General features: G+C 46.0%; 1 protein-coding gene across 5 annotated transcripts in view; it reads left to right on the plus strand.

Annotated features, from left to right (window-relative positions):
* The window catches only part of DPP6 (dipeptidyl peptidase like 6), a 479395-nt gene that overhangs the window by 399745 nt on the left and 62776 nt on the right, over positions 1-16874 (plus strand). For all 5 annotated transcript variants that reach the window (XM_077304797.1, XM_077304801.1, XM_077304799.1 and 2 more), the window contains exon 7: positions 9239-9320. In XM_077304797.1, coding sequence (XP_077160912.1) covers positions 9239-9320 — 82 coding nt within the window. The remainder of the gene's footprint in view (positions 1-9238; positions 9321-16874) is intronic.

Here is a 16874-nt window from a genome sequence, read left to right on the forward strand (position 1 = left end):
CAGACACCCACCGGACCATTTTGTAGCTCAATGCACTTTACTGTACTTCTCCTCCTGTCTGCACCCGTGGCTTTGCAGCACTGCAGAACACTTTCCCGTCATTGGAGCGGCATCTTAAAGTCCGTGCATCAGCCTTACCAGGAAGAACACCTTTTAACATTATTATTATCATTATTATCCTGATTTGGCAAAGGGGTAAGCTATTAACGCTCCTCTTTTCCAGCAGCAGATGGTGAAGTCAGGGGCTTATTAGCCTACCTGTGTCCACCTTCCCCCTTTCCTCTGAAATGTCCTTCACGCTACGCAAGGGCGCCATCTAGTGGAGGCTGGTGGTTTTTGACACCTGGGCATCTGGCCCATCGCAGCCCACGACATCAGTACCAGAAACAGGCAATATGACGTCTTCCCCTGGCTGGATTCCAGATGTGCTTTGATCCAGATAAGAAGAAGCATCTGGAGTCACCCCCAACCTTGCCTGTTTTAGGACCACGTGCTTCAAAGGCAGCACCTCTGGTATTACGTAGCCCTCCTTGTCTGACGCTTTGCCGATAGTCTTCCGCAAGGATTACAGAGGTGCTTGCTTTGGATTCTCTTGAGTGTGAACACTTCTCAGTGTATTCTTTGCATTAGATAGGGGTCCCCAACACAGCTCCTGAGGGGCCCACCAGGTGTTTTGAGAAAGTGGGAGGGTTTGTTTTTTTTTGCCCTGCCAGGATTTCAATTGGTTACTGGAGATTTGATTGGAAATGCAGATTTTAAAAATATATTGCTTTGGAAGCAGCTTCCGCCACTGCACAAGGACTGTGTGAATGAAGGTCAAGCTGCAGCAGCCATTTTGTGGCCGCTCTGCCTCTCCCAGCAACCATTTGGGGCAGCCATTTTGCGGCTTAATGTAGCTTGGCCAGGCTTGGTGTAGGGTTAAGAGCGGCAGTCTCTAATCTGGAGAACCAGGTTTGGTTCCCCACTCCTCCGCATGCAGCCAGCTGGGTGACCTTGGGCCAGTCTCAGTTCTCTTAGGACTGTTCTCCAGAGCAGCTCTCTCAGCCCCACCTCCCTCACGGGGTGTCTGTTGTGGGGAGAGGAAGGGAAGGTGATTGTAAGCCACTTTGAGATTCCTTCGGGCAGTGAAAATCAGGGTATAAAGAACCAGCTTGGTGAGTGGTTAAGAGCGGCAGCTTCTAATGCGGTGAGCTGGGCTTGATTCCCTGCTCCTCCTCCACATGCAGCCAGCTGGGTGACCTTGGGCTCATCACAGCCCTGATAAAGCTGTTCTGACCGAGCAGGAATATCAGGGCTCTCTCAGGGTGTCTGTTGTGGGCAGAGGAAAGGGAAGGCAATTGTAAGGTGCTTTGAGACTCCTTCTGGTGGAGAAAAGCGGCATATAAGAACCAACTCTTCCTCTTCTTCTAACAGAAGGGTGACCTCTTGCCCTTTCTCCAGTGTTTTATTTGCTGCTGTGCGAGGGATTTGCTGCGAGGGATCCTGCGTGTGGCATTTGAGCTCAGACCAGGGCTGACGGGCTATCCTGAAACACCGGCAGCAACCTGCTGGCTCTGCAGGGGAAGAACTGTTCTTTGTAGACAGCCGTGCCCTTGAAGGGATGCAGGGTGGACAAGTAGTGATGGATTGCAGCTTAGCGAGGGCACCCACACGTTTGGGAGCTCACGATCAACCTGAAGAAGATGGATGTTTTGTGCTCAGTAGATCCTGGTAATTTTTTCATTTGGTCAGAAGTGGCCGAGAGACAGAGCACCTCTTCCGGGTGGTGGATAAATTCACGCACTCGGACAGGACTCTGTCTCCCAAATCAGACACTGTTCTTGATGCTCAGGGTACGTGGGAGCCAGCTTGATGTGATCAAGAGCGGCAGCTGCTAATCTGGCAAGTCGAGTTTGATTCCCCCCTTCTCCACATGCAGCCAGCGGCATGACCTTGGGCCTGTCACAGCCCTGTTAGAGCTGTTCTCACAGAGCAGTAACATCGTGGCTCCCTCCGCCCCACCTACTTGGAGGGAGGGTGCAATAGAAACACACTCAATTAAAGAAGAATTGCGTTTTTATTCCCCGCTTTTCACCACCCAGAGGAGTCTCAAAGCGGCTTCCAATCGCTTTCCCTTCCTTTCCCCCACAACAGGCGCCCTGTGAGGTGGGCGGGGTCGAGAGAGCTCTGACAGGACTGCTCTGTGAGAGCAGTTCTAAGAAAACTGTGATCAGCCCAGGGTCACCTAGCTGGCCGCATGTGAGGAGGAGTTGAGTTCTGCCATCTCCTCCTTATCATACCAAATTAGTGGGTATCCCCCCCCACACACACACACACATCCCTGATCTAATGCAGGGGTAGTCAAGCTGCGGCCCTCCAGATGTCCATGGACTACAATTCCCAGGAGCCCCCTGCCAGCGAATGCTGGCAGGGGGCTCCTGGGAATTGTAGTCCATGGACATCTGGAGGACCGCAGTTTGACTGCCCCTGATCTAATGTGTTGTTTGGCCCTTGGGCAGTGTGGTGTCTTGATGTCTGTTCTGGCAAACCTTTCACTTCTCTAGTGTTTCCTTCCTTCTTCCTCTGCCTGCAACGTGGGTGTCTTTCCTCCCTCCACGCCTGCAGGTCTCCTGGGAAGTGTTTTCTCATTCTGTCATCTGCCTTCTTTCTTCTCATTTGCAAGTGCTGAAGTAAACAAGTCATGTACTTTCCCTTAACAAGGCCTTCTCCTTCTGTCACGGTGTCATGTTTGTCTTTTGAGAGCTTGCTTGTTCTCTTGCAACCCGGCAGCCTCCCATCAGGTTTGTTTTGTGCACAAGGTTTAAAATTACATTCATCTCTCCGTACAGTCTCCTCTGTGGGTTTTTTTTTCTCTCGCCTGCCTTGGTTTGGTCATTGCATTGTGGCATCTCATTGCAGACTCCGCTCCTGAGCTTTGCAGGGCTTAGTAAGGAGGCGATCTACAGGCAGTAAGGACGCGTCATAGATTTGATGAAGGCTTGAGATTTGAGTCCTGGCGCTCACTCATGTGGCTGCTTTGCATTCAGAGATTCCCAGCTCGGCTGCTTCATCTCCCAGATTTGACTGCTGCTCTTGCTGATCCCAACAAGGGACTTTCGAAGCAAGTGAGAAGCAAAGGTGGTTTGCCATTGCCTTCCTCTGCAAAGCCTTCCTTGGTGGCCTCCCATCTAAGACTTATGGTGACCCCAACAAAGGACTTTCAAGGCAAGTGAGAAGCAGAGGTGGTTGGCCACTTACTGTTCTTTACAGGGCCTACTTTGGTGGGCTTTCAAGGCAAGTGAGAAGCAGAAGTGGTTGGCCCCTGGTGTCCTCTGCAGAGTCTTCCTTGGTGGTCTCCCATCTAAGACTTATGGTGACCCCAGCAAGGGACTTTCAAGGCAAGGGAGAAGCAGAAGTGGTTGGCCATGGCCTTTGTCTGCCTTCCAAGTATTGGCTCTGCTTAGCTTCCAAGATCAATATATTGATCCCTTATTGGCTTTCTAACCTCCAAGTGTTGGTTGGAAATCTCCTGGGATTACAACTGATGTCCAGGTGACACAGATCTATTCAGCTGGAGAAAATGGAAAGTTAACTCTGTGGTATTATGCCCCGTTGAAGTCCCACCACTCCCCAAACCCCATGCCCCTCAGCCTCCTGTTCCAAAATCTGAAGGTGGTTTCCCAACCTGGAGGTGGCAACCATATACCTTTAGGATAGTTAAGAAATTACCAACAATTCCAGTGGGCCATCAGTTTAATGAACCTTCCAGACTAAGTGTTGCTCTTTTCTGCTGCATCACACCAGAGCCGAAGCTCTGATCCTTTTAAATAAACATTTTTCATCCCAAGAAAGGAGAGAAGAGGGATAACAGTCCACAGAGAGGATAATCCACACAGATGTGCAGTAAAATAAAGTTTATCCAGAAAGATAAGAATACAGATGGGTCTTGTTTCATCTGCTTCAGATATTTCCACTCTGTTTTAAGTTGGAACTTGCTTGCAAGTAATGAAATTAGACACAGTTCAGTAGTTTTTCTATGCACAGTGGAGGTCCAGCAAATCTGCCCACTCCCCACCCTATGGAATACCCTTCCTTTCTCCCTGTGCCTGGTGACATCATTAAATGTCTCTCAGTGGGAGGCCAAGACATTTTAAAATTTTCGGTTTGCTTTTCGTTGATTGTCCTGTGCCCCTCGTTACAATGTCTGTTATTTGAAGGCGGCGGTTGTCTCAACTGATGCTTATGATTTTCTCCTGTTTTAGATTCTGTGCTTTGGTCAGTAATTTGATTTAGGGCTGTATCATTCATGTGGTGAACCTCCCGGGCACATTTTTTTGTTTTGCAGAGGTATTAAATGAGTGTCTCAATTTTCCTGCTCAAGATTTGCTGATCTATTTATTTTATTTACTATCCCAGAAATGAGTACCTTTGCACAGTAATGAGTTTGTTGAAACTGCCCTGGCGGCACTGAGGTTGAGTGAAGTACAAATTAATTTCAATAAATCCTTGCTGGCTAGTTAAATAAGGAAAAATAGATGATATTGAAAATAACAGATATGGGCGAGATTGGTGGGAACATTTGTATGAAGCCAGTGAACCACTAGCCTTTGAAGATATTTATTTATGTGCCCGTACTCGGCGAATGAGACCTGAAGGGAAGACTGGGGTGGGGGGAGATTCCAGTTCTGAGTTAAATTGGACTCTTGGAAAAGCCACTATGTTTAGCATGACTGACTGGATGAGGGAAAGAAACAGGAAACCAGGAAATGGATAGACGTTACAGGTATGTGAGGCCTTATTTACACAATCCACAGTGGGTTATTTGAATTTTTAAGTCTTGTTTGCTTATGCCAGAAATTCCAGGAGTTTCAACCCAGGAATGTTTTCATACTTGGGTGGAGACAGATAGGGCCAGAAACAAATGGGAAAGTGACAGCCATTAACCACTAACATAGACAGTTTTATTTCTCCTATGTTTTTGTGAACTACAACTGAATTCAAGGGGATTGATTGGCTGTTTTAGCAAAGAATTATCATATGGCTGAATTTGGATGTTGTGACACAGTTTACTAATGTAATAGAATTAACTTTTGCTTCATATTCATATTCCCACTGTCATGATGGTAGTTCATAGTCTGAGGAAGAGTGCCTGCACTCGAAAGCTCATGCCTTGAACAAATCTTTATTGGTCTTAAAGGTGCTATTGGACTCTGATTCCATTGCTAGCAGGTGAAACAGAAAGTACGGCGTGCTTCAAAACGTCTGTATTGAAGCGACAATGGCAGGATGTACACTTTTTCTGGTTCCCAAAATATCACCCTCTTTCATATTTATCCTCCCTTGCCCACATCCTGAAGCCATCTGGAGAACCCTGTTTACCACTCTACCTGTCCCCTCCCCTCCCATCAGCTGTTACAAGATTCACTTGTGTTCATTATAACACAAAACAGTGACCTCTGCTCTGTCAGAGTTGTGGTGGGTATAGATCCCTCTCGGCAAAGAGGACAATCCTCCCTCCTTTATTCAGGGTGGGACAGATTTTGTACACAACCTGAGGAAGAGGTCTGGTGAATTCAATGGCTTTCATGATGTTTAGTGTCATGGAATCATAGCATTGGAAGGGACCTCCAGGGTCATCTAGTCCAACCCCCTGCACAACGCAAGAACTCACAACTGCCTGTCAATTTGGCTGTTCCTAATAAAACATATTACACATATTTTATTCTTGGCTTTAGATTTTGCGTGGACCGGCATGGCTCTGTAATGGTTTTGGGGCACAGGGGTGCCGGCCTTCAGGGCAGCCGGTTAACAGGGACAATCCAAAGAAATCCCGGGCTTCCCCCTGCCCACCCCTTCTGCCCTTCTGTTCCTCCTCTGGTTCCACCCTCGTCCAACATCTGGCAGGCTAGTGTGGTTATAAATCTCTATCAGTCATGGTTGGGGGAAGAGTGATTCGTTGCGGGTTTGTAAATTTTACAATTTTAACTTGTTTTGCATAGCTGTTCATTTTGTTGGCTTGATTGGGTTTGTATATAGGGGTGGCACTCCCAACAACACACACTGCCCAGCGCTGTTGGGGCTAAGGTAGGTGGGGGCCCTATAAGCATGGTGGAAGAAGAGGCACAGGCAGGTGGGATATGTGGCTAGGCCGGAAGGGAAGAATGAGTGGGGGGCTGGTGGGGGGCACTGGGCTAAGAGGACCCCTGGGCACTCTCTACCTGGTTCCCCCCCGCCCTCCAAAAAAAAGCAATCCCTGGAGCTGGCTCTGTGACCAATGCAGGGCTAGTCAAACTGCAGCCCTCCAGATGTCCATGGACTACAATTCCCAAGAGCCCCCTGCCAGCGAATGCTGGCAGGGGGCTCATGGGAATTGCAGTCCATGGACATCTGGAGGGCCGCAGTTTGACTACCCCTGGACCAATGATTCATTATTACTTGTGATATTCAGCTACGGTTGTGAAACGCACAACTTGTCTGGTGTGCTGTTGAAACGTCGGCTGTTGTTGTTTATCAAGAGGCTGTTGGAAGCAGTATGGCGCTATTTCTGCAGAACATCTCCATCCACAAATATGGGAAATTAACTGGGAGGCAGAATTGTTTTCCTCCTTTAAAAAACAGATTACGGGGAGGGAGAAGAAAAAGACGTTTGCTTTTTGATAGATGCAGATTTCCTCTGTTTCCAGCTGCTTCCGTGCCTCCGTGTTGTGTTGCTGCTGATCAGCTTTCCGAGCAGGTTTCTACTGCAGGTTCTCGTTATAATAGAATCTCGCCCTCCTGAAAGATGACGGCGTGCGCGGGAATGACAGGGCCTGTCTGTTACCTGATTGGAGTGTGGCTCGTAATTGGGACTGTGCCTTCCTGGTGTCACATCCATTCCCCCAAGCCCTCCGTTACCACTTGGAACTCTTATGCCAAACATGTTATCCGTTTATTTGGAAAGTGTGTGTGTGGGGTGGGGTGGGGGAACCTATATATATGGCTGTGTTATACCAGCAACAGTGAAAAGTCTGCCTTATATGTTTCTAAACATCCGTCTCAACACAGCCGGCGTGATTTATTGCTTTAAGAGCGGCCTGTAATCTGGAGAACTAGGTTTGATTCCCCACTCCTCCTCCACATGCAGCCACTGAATGACCTTGGACAGTGAGGCAACATCAGTCCCTTTTGCTCCCGAAGGAAACAGACGTGGCAGACTATGAGTCTACCTGAGAACTGGATCTTGCCTGTATGAATCGGCATCTGTCAATCATTCCCCATTCAGGGTTTGCAGATCTATTCAGCTGCATGTTCTATAACGTGTTGTTGTTATGATTTGCAACTTGCTGTCTTGCATCTTCGCTGTCATGGTTCCCAGGACCACAAACTGGGGGATTGAGGAGGTCAGTTGAGTATGCAGGAAGAGAGAGGCAATTCTCTCTCTTGGAATTCAGCCCTGACTGGGAGCAGTTTAACACAGATGGAGAACTGGGGGAAAGTTGGCAAGGAAGTGTGGAAAATAGGTGGATGATTCCAAATCAGACCAAAGAAAGAGGATAGATCTAGTGAGGGGAAAATTTCCCTACCCAGTGAAACAGGGAGTTAACTCTGAAGAGAACAGAGATCCCTGGTCTGGTCTGGTTAGAAACTGCCTTGAGTTAGAAACTCAAGTATTGATGTTTCAAGTTTTCTGGAAACCAAAAGAGTCAGAGAGTACTCCAAGAAAGTGTACTGGAGTGTTTAGGACAACACTAGAACAAAGGTGTCTCAACATAAACATTTAAGTCAGTGAGAGGATCTTAAGAAATTCTCATTAGCCTGAAACATAAGAACTAAAGTCTGTGCATATACTGCTTTTAACTCAGATGTTTTTACCTCTTATTTCATCTGACCTTTCCCCTTCATGTTAAATAAAATATTTTGTTATTTTTGAATATTGAAATGACTCAAGCGCCATTTGAGGTGTTTAAGTTAAGTAGGCTCCTGATCCTTCCCTGGGGTTCCTGGGCTGAACCAACAATCAAAATATTGTACCGTGAAAAGGTGGGACAGCCAGAATTTTTCAGCAAAATAGAAAACACATTACTCAGACATCCCAGTCAGTAAAGGGAAAGAAAAATGGAGATAAATCCTTTCCTCCGAGGGAGAGAAATGGACGTGGTTGTCATAGGTGCCATTTCATGTAGACTGTGGTTTGCAGTTTCCAGTTCTGAATCAAATTTGCCTCACTTAATAGTGACACTGCTGTTGTTTTTAAATGAAATTAACTGGTTGACAGGAGCTGAAAGGAGCAGACAGAAAATGTTATTAGAGAAGGGAACTGTGACAAGCATATTTCCTTCAAAAGTCAGCTTGTCTATTAAATACAAAGGAAACTGAACCAGGGCCCAAGTTCCATGGCAGTGCAGTCACCAAAACACATAACCTAAACTGCTTTCAGTGCACTCTTTTTAAAAGTTTAGGCCAGTTGGTGAAGTTACTACAGGCCGGGCGTGTATGTAGGTGAACTTTTAAAATCAAAGACCCTCACTAACATTTTAATAAAACAAATATTGATTTTGCAAAAGAAGTGTGTAATTAAAAGCATTTTAATTAAAGATAGTAAATGAAAACCAAATAAAACATAAAATAATATTTTATTTATATAGCACCCTTTCCCAGTTGGCTCTGGGTGGCTGACAACAGGTTTAAAAATAAATAATTAGCAATAAAGACATTTTAACATTAATATAAAAACCACCTCCTCATATGATCCAACTCTATGATTCTATGATTCTATGATTTAACCCTATGATGGCCGGACAGCGCTTGGAGGGGTTTTCTGTCTGCAGAAGGGTTTTCCTGCAGGGAGGCCAGCATCTCAAGGTGTCGTTGCCTGGCCTGAAACATAGGCCTGGTCCAACAGCTCCATTTCACAGGCCCTCCAGAATATCCCAATGTCAAGATAGCCAAACCTTTGGACCTGTTCAGATTAGCACTTTAGGCCCTGTTTTGTAAATCTGTGTAATTTAATCCCATTCTAATATAGTTCAATAGAAAATAATAGCACACATTATCTTGTTTGAGTCTTTACAACAGCTCTGTAAGGTAGGCTAGTTTTATTACCCCCTTATAGGTAGGGGACTAAGGAGCCGTTGTCCTAAAATGACCTTGTGCATTTGTGGGAGATGCAATGTTTGAAATTACAGAGCTTTGCAGTTCATTTCCTTGGCTGTTTGCTGCAACGGCTCCTTAAAAGATTCTGCAACCAGATTCTGACTTCTCCTTTCTTTATTATTTGCAGGGAGCCTCAGAATTTGTACCCTCCCGAAGTGAGCAGCACAAAGCTTCAGTATGCAGGATGGGGACCAAAAGAACAACAACTGGTAAGGGGATGTATTCACGAGAGAGAGACTCAGCAATAATTAGACATCTGAGATACAACTGTCGAATCAGAGGGCTGTGGATGGTGCATTTCTGCAAACTTTGTGAAAATACTTTTTTTAAAAAGATATTAGTAAGACTGTTCCAGATTCAGTGTAGCTCAGGGTTCCCCGTTTTGCACTTTTGCCAACCTGGCAGAACTAGAAAAGTTAGACTCAAGAAACCAAGGAGCCATCAAATCGCCTTCCCTGGAGAGAATCTTCATTTTATCTGCCTGCTTTCTCATAGTGCCTAGTATACACGCAGCTTGGGAAACTGCTTTCTGACCTAAATTTTGCCTCCTGACAGAGTAGAGGCAGATTTTTAGAAAGGGCAGAGACTATAATGGTACTTAAGAGACAGAAATTCTCAGATCTGGGATCGGGTACGGGAGGCAGAGCTAGCTTTGCAGTCTAGAGGTAGTTGCTGGGGATGTATACGCAGAATAGAATAGTTGCGCTGACATATACACTTTTTGAAACATCAGAACTTTCTCCGGCTGTCCTTTGTTTTGCTGGCAATATAATCCTACTAGGCAAGGCTGCAGGATCTGCCTTGCGTTGAATACATGAGCATAAGCCATGCACGGGTATAGTTCTCGGCCAGATGCAAGAGAGTCCTTGCACAGCTGTCATAACCAGAGACAGAATGATCTGAATGCCTGTGTGCTCTTCTCAGCCTCTGTAAGGCATGCATATTTTATCATCAGTATATCTGCATTTCAGTGCAAAATGCAAAAATTAGTAGTAGCGCTTAGACTCAGGGTGAAATGACACAGTTAGCTTTGATAGAGACCGTCTTTCAGCCAAAGCTCTTGATCTCTAAAGTGAAAAACAGAGTGGGTATTTACAGCAGCCTTCCTCAGCTTTCTTACCATTGAGAGACCCCCCTGAAACAGTCTTCAGGCTTCGAGAACCCCCAGAAGTGGTGCAATCGTGCAGAATATGGTTGGGAAGCAGAGCTATGTATGTGCCCAGCTATGGTCCTTCCCCTTCCCACCCCCTCCAAGCCCATCAGTGGCCATTTTGGGAGGTGTAGCTGGGTTGGCATGACCATTTGTGGTCATATCACCCCATAACTGTTTAACACATTTCAAAAATGTATAAAAGATCAATCACAAAAGCCACAGCTCTTTGATTGCGAGACCTGAGCAAAACTGTGGATGATTCCAGTGTACTTGGCACCAGGATGTCACTTCTGGGTACAGTAGAAGGAACAGAGGAACAAAGAGTTTAGGTCCTGTCTCTTACCTCTCTTTCAGCTTTGTGTAGTGGTTAGGAGCATGGACTTCTAATCTGGCAACCTGGGTTTGATTCTGCACTTCCCCACATGCAGCCAGCTGGGTGACCTTGGGCTCACCAGGGCACTGATAAAGCTGTTCTGACCGAGCAGGAATATCAGGGCTCTCTCAGCCTCACCCACCCCACAGGGTGTCTGTTTTGGGGAGAGGAAAGGGAAGGCAAATGTAAGCTGCTCTGAGATTCCTTCGGGTAGAGAAAAGCGGCATATAAGAACCAACTCTTCTTCTCCAGTAATATAAGAGCTTTCTCAGCCTCACCTCCTTCATAGGCTGCCTGTTGTGGGGAGAGGGAAAGGAAGGCAAATGTAACCCGCTTTGAGACTCCTTTGAGTGGAGAAAAATGGCATATAAGAACCAGCTCTTCTTATTCCTATTCTTCAATAATGTCAGGGCTCTCTCAGCCACACCTACCTCACTATGAGACTCCTTTGGGTAGAGAAAAGCAGCATATAAGAACCAACTCTCTTTCTTTCTTCTTCTTCTTCTTCTTCTTCTTCTTCTTCTTCTTCTTCTTCTTCTTCTTCTTCAATGCTGTCAACCTCCTTAAGAAAGCAATTGCAGTAGTTAAACAGTTATAATAGGCATAATTGAGCCCTTAGCCTTCATCTTGACCTGTTTATTTATGAGATTTTTAGAACAACCTCCTGGCAAACCAGCCCAGGACAGTGTTGCCCAAGGTCACTCCATGACGGAGTAAGGACTGAACCTGCAGGTCCCAGGCCAAGGCTGCAACCACAGCACCAAGTGGGTGCGATACGCCTTTGCAAAAGATTCCCCCAAAGAAGGAGGCAGCAGGAATCGCCGTCCGTAATTCTTTATGCTAGCCACGGAACCATGTTCTATCCTGTAATGTAATAAAATATGATCAACGAAGTAGTGTGTATCATCTCACATGGAGAAATCTAATTTACAGCGGGTGCCCTACATAAGCACCAGCGATATTAGGTTACGGGATACAAGATAATTCATCATGCAGAATTTAAAAGTACAATCCGGATCTGTATAAGAGAGCACATTAACTGATACATGCTTTAAGTAATGTACCAAGGCGGTTATCATTTAAAGTAGGCACATCAGAAGCCAGGATGCAAGATCCTATCCGTCTGCAGTTCTTTTGGAAGACAAGGCAAGACTGTTTTCTATTTCCACAGAGCTGATTTAAATAGGCTTGCAGGCGTGAAGATTTCCTTAAAACTGTCTAAATTACAGCAACTGTTTGGCTTCAAACCTTAAATTATAATTTTGAATAGAATATGTAAATTTTCATGGAAGGGAGCCTGCTTTCAATAGGTAAATGTACAGTGCAGAGGTGGTGCATTTTTTAAAATGCTCAGATGCGTGAATCTACCATGTAAGAGACAGTCTTAAATAATACCAAGAAAGCAGATGAAGAAGGCATGAATGATCAACATAATCATAATATTTATCTATTATAATAATATTAATATTTATCTACCATCACTCCCGGTCTAGCCGGCTCGTGGCGGTTTACAGCGCTAAAACAATAACATACAATAAAACATTACTTATAAAATTTAAAATAATCCAGTATGGCAGCAGTAAGAATCCCCCAAGAACTATAGGACCAAATCCTATGAGGAAAGGCTGAGAGGCGTGGGAATGTTTAGCCTGGAGAAGAGGAGGCTGAGAGGGGACACGATGGCTCTCTTGAAGAGTGTGAAAGGTTGTCACTTGGGGGAGGGCAGCGAGCAGTTCCTGTTGGCAGAAGGGGATAGGACCTGCAGTAATGGGTTTAAAATATGTGTCGAACGATACCAGCTAGATATCAGGAAAACATTCTTCACAGTCAGAGTAGTTCAGCAGTGCAATCGGCTGCCCAAGGAGGTGGTGAGCTCCCCCTCACTGGCAGTCTTTAAGCAGCAGCTGGACAGATCCTGGGTGCTTTAGCCTGATCCTGCATTGAGCAGGGGGTTGGACTAGATGGCCTGTCGGTTCCCTTCCAACTCTAGGATTCTTTGATTCTATATGGAGAGGCTGCAGCTTGGAGATAGGGGTCATTGGCCTCTCCCGCTAAACGGACCTCAGACTGATTATACTCTAAATATGCAGGTGGCATTTCAAAAGGCTTTGCTCCCCATGGTGTTCACAGATTTCTTTTGTTCCAGGAGTCGTCGCTGCTCAAATTAGTTTAGCAGATTAATCATACAAAGACGCTTCATGCAGACTCAAAGTCAAGCCTCCGGACTTTCTAATTCGTCAAGATCTGCTCTGCCCGAGAATGCCTCACCAGGGTCTCAGCGGTCAAGGGCTGCATGTTTAGATGATTATCCATGTAGAAAACCACTTGCATTGGCTGCTCCCTGGATAACCCTCCTCCCCAATTGGAATACTACATGTGCTGGCAGTTTCTGATTAGGGGGGAGATTCCGACGTGCTGCTCCAGGTTAGGCCAGCTTTTGGGTCCAAATGCCCTAAATATATCTGCTTGTGAAGAGAGGGCAGAGAGGTGAGCGTCACAGGTAGTTGGCCAGATACCAAGGCAGCAAGCTGGCTCCAGCCACTCTGACCACTGCCCAAGGGCTGGGTCCTTTGGGTAGAAAACCAGCCCCAGGTGCCGAGCAGAACAGCCTAATGCAGGGGTAGTCAAACTGCAGCCCTCCAGATGTCCATGGACTACAATTCCCAGGGGCTCCTGGGAATTGTAGTCCATGGACATCTGGAGGGCCGCAGTTTGACTACCCCTGGCCTAATGGATCAATATTTGGGAACCACGCTAAGTGTTCCCTGACCCTACACTACTCCTTTGTTTGGGAGGTGGCATTGCCGGAACATTGAACAAGATGTTTTTCCCCGGACAAAAACCCAGAAGAGAATCTCTGCAAAGGGTCACCAGTCAGCTGTGTCGTGCGCCAGTTTTTCATAATATGTTCTGGAACATTTCACAGGAAACACAGTTGTCCGCACTTCCTTATTTGGACAGAGCCGCCCTTGAAATGTCTGCAACTAATGGCACTAATCTCATTTGCCGGTTTCCAGCAGCAGAACCAGACATGAAGGGCTCCTTTTGGGATTTATGCATGGCCACCATAATGGGGAAATTGAACTTTCATGTTTGTGGTGTGGTGTGGAGAGAGATTGCTCGCGTGAAGCTGAATGTTTATGCGTAATACTGATGCAAACCTTTCTAAGCCTTGCAAAAACCTTGTGGCCTGGCTTCTGTGGACCGTAGCTAGAGCTGATGCCTTGCAAATGAGGAGGCCTCCTAGCTTTTGGCGTGCTTTTGACCTTCAAACGCCCTTTGTCAGGAAATGTGCTGGCCTCCCTATGATGTAAGCGGCTTACATCAAAAGTATAAACCCCCCAGTGGTGCTTGGTGCTGAATAGGAGATTTTAGTCTGGATCTTTTCAAGAGATTATCAGATGTTAAGGATGCAGAGCACTGCAGACAAAAGCGGAGAAATGCCAAGTCAGGTGAGCCAAGGATGAGAAGCAGAAGATAGATCAGTAGGCGTGGACAGGAGCAATGTCAGATCAGACCTGATATCAAGAGAGGCAGCTTAGGGTCTTCAGGCAGACCAAGGAAAGCCTCAGCCAATATCTGACAGGATTAACTGGGAACTGTCAAAAGGAACCGGGAGATGTTAATGGACGAACCAGGCTTTGACAATGAAGTTATGATTGGCTTACTGTGGAAACCTCCAGAGCTGACATAAGGTTTCAGGTGGTCTTGAGGTGCTGGCCAGATTTGCAAACAAGCTGGGAAGAACTGCCAGGGGTGCAGACCTTTTTGTCAATAGAGCTGGATGTACCAGCAATTACAGAGCAGGAAATATTACTCCTTTGGGGGGGGGAAATAAAGGTGAAACAATACAGGGTCGGTGGTGGAGGGGATTAGAATCATAGAATCATAGAATCATAGAGTTGGAAGGGGCCATACAGGCCATCTAGTCCAACCCCCTGCTCAACGCAGGATTAACCCTAAGCATCCTAAAGCATCCAAGAAAAGTGTGTATCCAACCTTTGCTTGAAGACTGCCAGTGAGGGGGAGCTCACCACCTCCTTAGGCAGCCTATTCCACTGCTGAACTACTCTGACTGTGAAAAACTTTTTCCTGATATCTAGCCTATATCGTTGTACTTGAAGTTTAAACACATTACTGCGTGTCCTCTCCTCTGCAGCCAACAGAAACAGCATCCTGCCCTCCTCCAAGTGACAACCTTTCAAATACTTAAAGAGGGCTATCATGTTTCATGTATCGTTGACTAGTTTTAATGTAAACCGCCCTGAGCCTTCGGGGAGGGCGGTATATAAATCTAAATAAATAAATAAATAAAATAAATAAATAATAAAATGTCCCCTCTCAACCTCCTTTTCTCCAAGCTGAACATTCCCAAGTCCCTCAACCTATCTTCATAGGGCTTGGTCCCTTGACCCCAGATCATCTTCGTCGCTCTCCTCTGTACCCTTTCAATTTTATCTACGTCCTTCTTGAAGTGAGGCCTCCAGAACTGCACACAGTACTCCAAGTGTGGTCTGACCAGTGCCGTATACAATGGGACTATGACATCTTGTGTCATTAGCACTGAGCCAAGTGTCGGTTTGATCCTTTATCTTGGGTGGGGAGGAAAGAAGACAGCCTTCATCTTTCCTTGTGCATTAACATCAATATACAATTCGCAAAAACAGTTAGAACAATTCACTGATTCGATTAAAGCAGTTAAAATTGGTTTATAGCAGCAATAGTTTGGTACTAGATCTTAGTACCAGCTAGTATCAACAGTCCCCATTGAAGACAGTTCTTCCGGAACTTGAGTGTAGGCCAGGGGTAGTCAAACTGCGGCCCTCCAGATGTCCATGGACTACAATTCCCAGGAGCCCTTGCCAGCATTCGCCAGCGAATGCTGGCAAGGGCTCCTGGGAATTGTAGTCCATGGACATCTGGAGGGCCGCAGTTTGACTACCCCTGGTGTAAGCCATATCAATGGGATGTTTTGGAGGTTGTTCACAGGTCGCCAAAGCAACATGATAGCACTTTAACACACATACACACTTTTCATGTTAGTAACATTCCGTTGAAGGGGAAAGTGCTCAGAGATGCTTTCAGATTCCATTGACTCATGGAATTATAATTATATGGATAATTATACCTCACTTTCTCATAATTATACCATTGCATTCCAGTCTGGAAATCTGTTTAAGACATGCACGTTCTGAAATCACTTCTGGGGCTCTCCCTCCTCATCTGGAAGAGTTCCGCATGTAGTTCTAAAGGAGGAAAGTTGGTGCTTTCACCTATCTGCTCATTCCTTTGAAATCGGTGAAGTCGTCCATGTATGATAGACCTGCTGTTCCCAGCCTTTTCGGTAGGCTGACCCAAAGCTTTTTGGCACCCTACGCAAACCGTGACCTGGGCTCCTTTCTAGGTCACTATTCCATTTTCTGCAGTGGCCAGACAGATGTTTTTGTGAAACCAACAAACATCACACAAAGGATACAGCTGCCCCCACTATGTACCCCAAATGGGTGGCATTCTGACACATGCATCCTTTGCATGTGGAGGTTAGATTCCAATATCCAACTGCCCTTCTCCATTATTCTCTTTAACCCCCCTACGATTGTTAGGCACCAGCAGGGGATGGGTGGTAGGTTTGCCATGTTGGGAAACTCCTGGAGATATGGGAGTGGATCTTGGGGAGGACAGGTACTTCTTTGGGGTACAATGCCCTAGGGCAGGGATGGCCAAACTGCAGCTCTCCAGATGTCCATGCTGGCAGGGGCCCATGGGAATTGTAGTTCATTGTCGTCTGGAGAGCCACATCCCACCACCACTGTTCTAGAGTCTACTCTGCAATCCATTTTGATGCACCTTGTTGCTTTCGGCAGTTCCTGTGTCATAGCTGGGTGGAAGGAAAATGCTTCAAGTCACTGTAAGGTACAAGGGAGAGTTTGTCTGCCTTCCCTCATGCATTCTGATTTATTTTATAATAATGCTCAGGGCATGGATAGGTTGACACTTGTATAAACACCTGTCTGGTTGAACTCTGAAGGCTAAGGCTTTGCTGCTAACGCAGTTTGGTTATAATCTACTTGTAAAACTTCCAACGTCCATCATTATTAAGTCAGACTCACCAGAGGCAAACCAGACAGGAGAATGTATAAACAGAAATTAGCCATACATCAAGGGCCTGATTATTTGCAGAGATATTCTTTCCTTGGGGGGATGGGGGAGTGATATCAAGTGTTCATGATGCTATAT

This window comes from Paroedura picta, chromosome 11 (genome assembly GCF_049243985.1).
Source record: "Paroedura picta isolate Pp20150507F chromosome 11, Ppicta_v3.0, whole genome shotgun sequence".
NCBI lineage: Eukaryota > Metazoa > Chordata > Lepidosauria > Squamata > Gekkonidae > Paroedura > Paroedura picta.